A 3,635-nucleotide genomic window follows, 5' to 3' on the forward strand; every position below is an offset into this window, starting at 1 on the left:
TGTGTGTGTGTGTGTGTATGTATATCAATGTATTTAACACCATGAATATCATAATAGCTTAAACAAGTCACACATCTCTACATGTGAATACATCAATTTATATAACTGCATAAGCTAATATACACTTAATGTGTATATACTATTTATCTCCATTTTGGTTTGACCACTGACCTCTATTCTGACCACCCCCAACAGAAATCCTCTCCCTTCTTTTTTTTTTTGTAGCTACAGCTGGGGTCAACCACAAGATCTGTCTCTGGAACCCTTACGTGAAGTCAAAACCCAACGGGGTAAGTATTGTCGCTACTACTGCTACTACTACTACCACCACCACCACATCACATCACACCATCATGCACACACTAGCACTGACCACTTCCCAGCCCCACACCATCACCCATACTCCTACACACACGCACACATCAAAGTCACCAACCCTCTTCCACACGCACATGCATGCTCTCTTATACACACGCACCTTCGTTTTGGGATCGCCACTACTTTATTACCTCCCCTTCTTCCTAGCTCTCCTGTGTGACCCCTCTGTCCGGCATTCGCCATGATAGATCACTAGCCACTACACATTCTGTGTCCCTTTCTTGAAACGTTAAAGACTTTCTCACTTCTCGAGCATTAAACTAATACATCTGTTTGTTGTCTACACCACCTGTCTTTGTCTTTTGTTTTTTTTTTTTTTTTTTGTGAATTCTCCCATATATGTGTATGTATGCTTGTATGTGTACTAAATTTTTGTCTTGCAAGTTTTGAGTTTTGTTTTCTGGTTTCATTTTTTCTTTTTTTGTTTCCTTCACAGATCCTTCAAGGTCACATGTCCAGTGTTGTGGTTGTCCACATTTGGTCTAGCAGGAGTCTACTCTTCAGTTTTTCCAAAGACAAGGCACTGAGAATCTGGGACATTCAATTGCAAGTCTGCATGCAGCGTTTAGTTGGAATGTTCCCCAAGGTCGGTGACGGTATGTTTAAAATATGTCTTCACCTTCCTTTCTGCCTTCCTGCCTGCATAGCCAGCCCAGAGGCATCTATAGAGATGATGGTTTCATAATCCTCAAAAACAGATAAAAACAAAAAAAAGCTGATGGATTTAAGAAAGATTTGAGCAATCTATTCTGCTACTTGGGGAAAGCAGTTATGTGGGTAACCATAAGGCCTGCTTATATATATCTAACACTAGCTAAAATGGTGATGGTTAAGTATTTAGAACCCTACAAAAGCTAGGGATGGAACTAAGAATACTTGTGTAGTTTTTGATGATGATGTTGATGTTAATGGTGATGTTGATGTTAATGGTGATGTTGATGATGATGATGATGACGACGACGACGATGGTGATGATGACGATGACAACAACGAACTGATTTCATGCTGTTTTTTCTCGTTTACCTTTCATTTTAATTACACCTGTATTCATTTTGTATTTTCTGCAGTTTTCATCAGTTTGTTCCTGGACGAAGTGACTGACCACAAAGAGGCCAGCAACAACAACAACAGCAGCAACAGTACTAATAACAATACCAGTAGTAGTAGTAGTAGTAGCAGCAGTAGTAGTAGTCCCAGTAAAAGCAGTAGCAATAGGGAATCCAACCGTCTGTTTCTCACCTTTGGTCCCATCTTCACTGTGATTGAAATGAAAAATGAATGTCGCAACAGAGTGGTGAGTCATGAAACTGTAGTCGTGGCTGTAGTATACAGTCCATCTTACAATCAGGTAGGTGGAGGTCTTGCTGTGGTAGTTGTGGTGGTGTATAACTATATATTAAAGTATTTCTCAGGCAAAGAAAGGTTTCATAGAATTGGCTCTGAAGAAGCAATAACATGCCATATAGGCACTCAGATCTAACTGCATGGTTCCTCATAACCCGAAACAGCTGTAAAGTAATGAAAATGATTATGATTGGCTTTCGTGCCAGTAGCATGCAAAACTCACTATCTGGACGTGATCGATGCCAGAGCCACCTGACAGGATCCCATGCCGATAGCACATAAAAAACACCTACAACACTCTCGGAGTGGTTGGCGTTAGGAAGGGCATCCAGTTGTAGAAACATTGCAGACCAGACCGGAGCCTGGTGCAGCTGCTGGCTCTTCAGACCTCAGACAAACCGTCCAACCCATGCCAGAATGGAAAACAGATACTAAACAATGATAATGATGATTATGATAATTATATATATATATATATATATATATGACATAATATACAAAATGACTCATTACATAACCTAAACCTCCACACTGACTCATTCCACAAGTTCCACGTAATAAAACAACGGCTATCTAGTCCAACGAAAATGCTTTTTCTTGTATTTGTTGCTCCATTCTCCAAGTAAATACATAAACTACGGTTTAAGCAACATATTACCTGCCTCTGGACGCCCTCTTCCCAAGACGGTACCCATACAGGTGATCCCCAGGAGTGCCTCCGGATTTAAACATCCCCTGGTTGCTTGGATGCTTCAGACTACCCCTGAAGGATCGAGGCAAACCTACCACTTACCTATATATATATATATATATATATATACACACACACACACATATATTAAAAGTAATTAAGTCTCCGTTTAGTTATAGAGTGACCAATGGTTTCATGTCCACAAACGGTTTAGCTGCATCTTTTTGCAACAGATGCATAAATGTAATTTGAGTCCAGGATTATGAATAAAGGAGTTAATGTAAAGATAAGCTAGTTAAGTAGGTCAATGTGCAAATTTACATGAAATGCAAAAAATGTTGACATATCTATGAGTGTTATCTCTAAGTAGTACTCTGTTGAGAAAAAGGAACTCCAGTCATAGATGAGAATCAGATATCCGCCATATGCAATATGCTTAGTAGGATTCAAGAGGCTCCAACTTAGCCAAGTAGTAAAGTGAATGTATAGATAAGCAAGTTAGGTGGGTCAATAATCAAAGTACATGAAATACAAAGGATGTATATATGTGTAGACAAATGAAATTGAGCATTAAAAGGAGGTGAAGAAATCTGGCTACAAAGAATATTGAATATGTATATAGGCACAGGAGTGGCTGTGTGGTAAGTGGCTTGCTTACTAACTACAGGGTTCCAGGTTCGGTCCCACTGTGTGACACCTTGGGCAAGTGTCTTCTGCTAGAGCCTTGGGTTGGCCAAAGCCTTGTGAGTGGATTTGGTTGACGGAAACTGAAAGAAGCCTGTCGTATATGTGTGTGTGTTTACATATCGATGCGTGTTATCTCTAAGTTTGTCTTCACTCTATATTCCAGGTGGTCAGTCTTTCACAAGATGGCACTCTGACATTCTGGATGCTGGACAGTGGTCAAAAAGTTAAGCATCTCTCTAATATACATGAGAAGGCTGAGATGCTGTCCTTGGCTCTAGATCCCAACACCAACAAGTTGTACACGAGTTCAACCGATGGTTGTGTCAAGGTAAGAGGCAAATCTTTGTTTTGGTTGGTTGGTTGGTTGTTGTTTTCGTTTTTGCTGTTGTTTTTTTTTTAGCTCAAGGCCAAGCATAATCCAGGTCTGACCGACGGGGAAATAATCACCAAATCTCAAATATAAATCTCTCTCTTTCTCTGTCTCCAACTCCGTCTGTCTGTCTGTCTCTCTCTCTCTCTCTCTCTCTCTCTCTCT

The 3,635-nt window shown here is 40.2% G+C and overlaps 1 protein-coding gene across 1 annotated transcript in view; it reads left to right on the plus strand.

Moving 5' to 3' along the window:
- Nucleotides 1-3,635, plus strand: part of LOC106872264 (WD repeat-containing protein on Y chromosome) — a 91,170-nt gene that overhangs the window by 79,271 nt on the left and 8,264 nt on the right. The window contains exons 14-17 of the mRNA XM_052977508.1: nucleotides 226-290; nucleotides 815-974; nucleotides 1,446-1,726; nucleotides 3,264-3,430. Of these exons, the coding sequence (XP_052833468.1) occupies nucleotides 226-290; nucleotides 815-974; nucleotides 1,446-1,726; nucleotides 3,264-3,430 (673 nt within the window). The remainder of the gene's footprint in view (nucleotides 1-225; nucleotides 291-814; nucleotides 975-1,445; nucleotides 1,727-3,263; nucleotides 3,431-3,635) is intronic.

The sequence above is a fragment of the Octopus bimaculoides genome, chromosome 28, assembly GCF_001194135.2.
Source record: "Octopus bimaculoides isolate UCB-OBI-ISO-001 chromosome 28, ASM119413v2, whole genome shotgun sequence".
Lineage (NCBI taxonomy): Eukaryota > Metazoa > Mollusca > Cephalopoda > Octopoda > Octopodidae > Octopus > Octopus bimaculoides.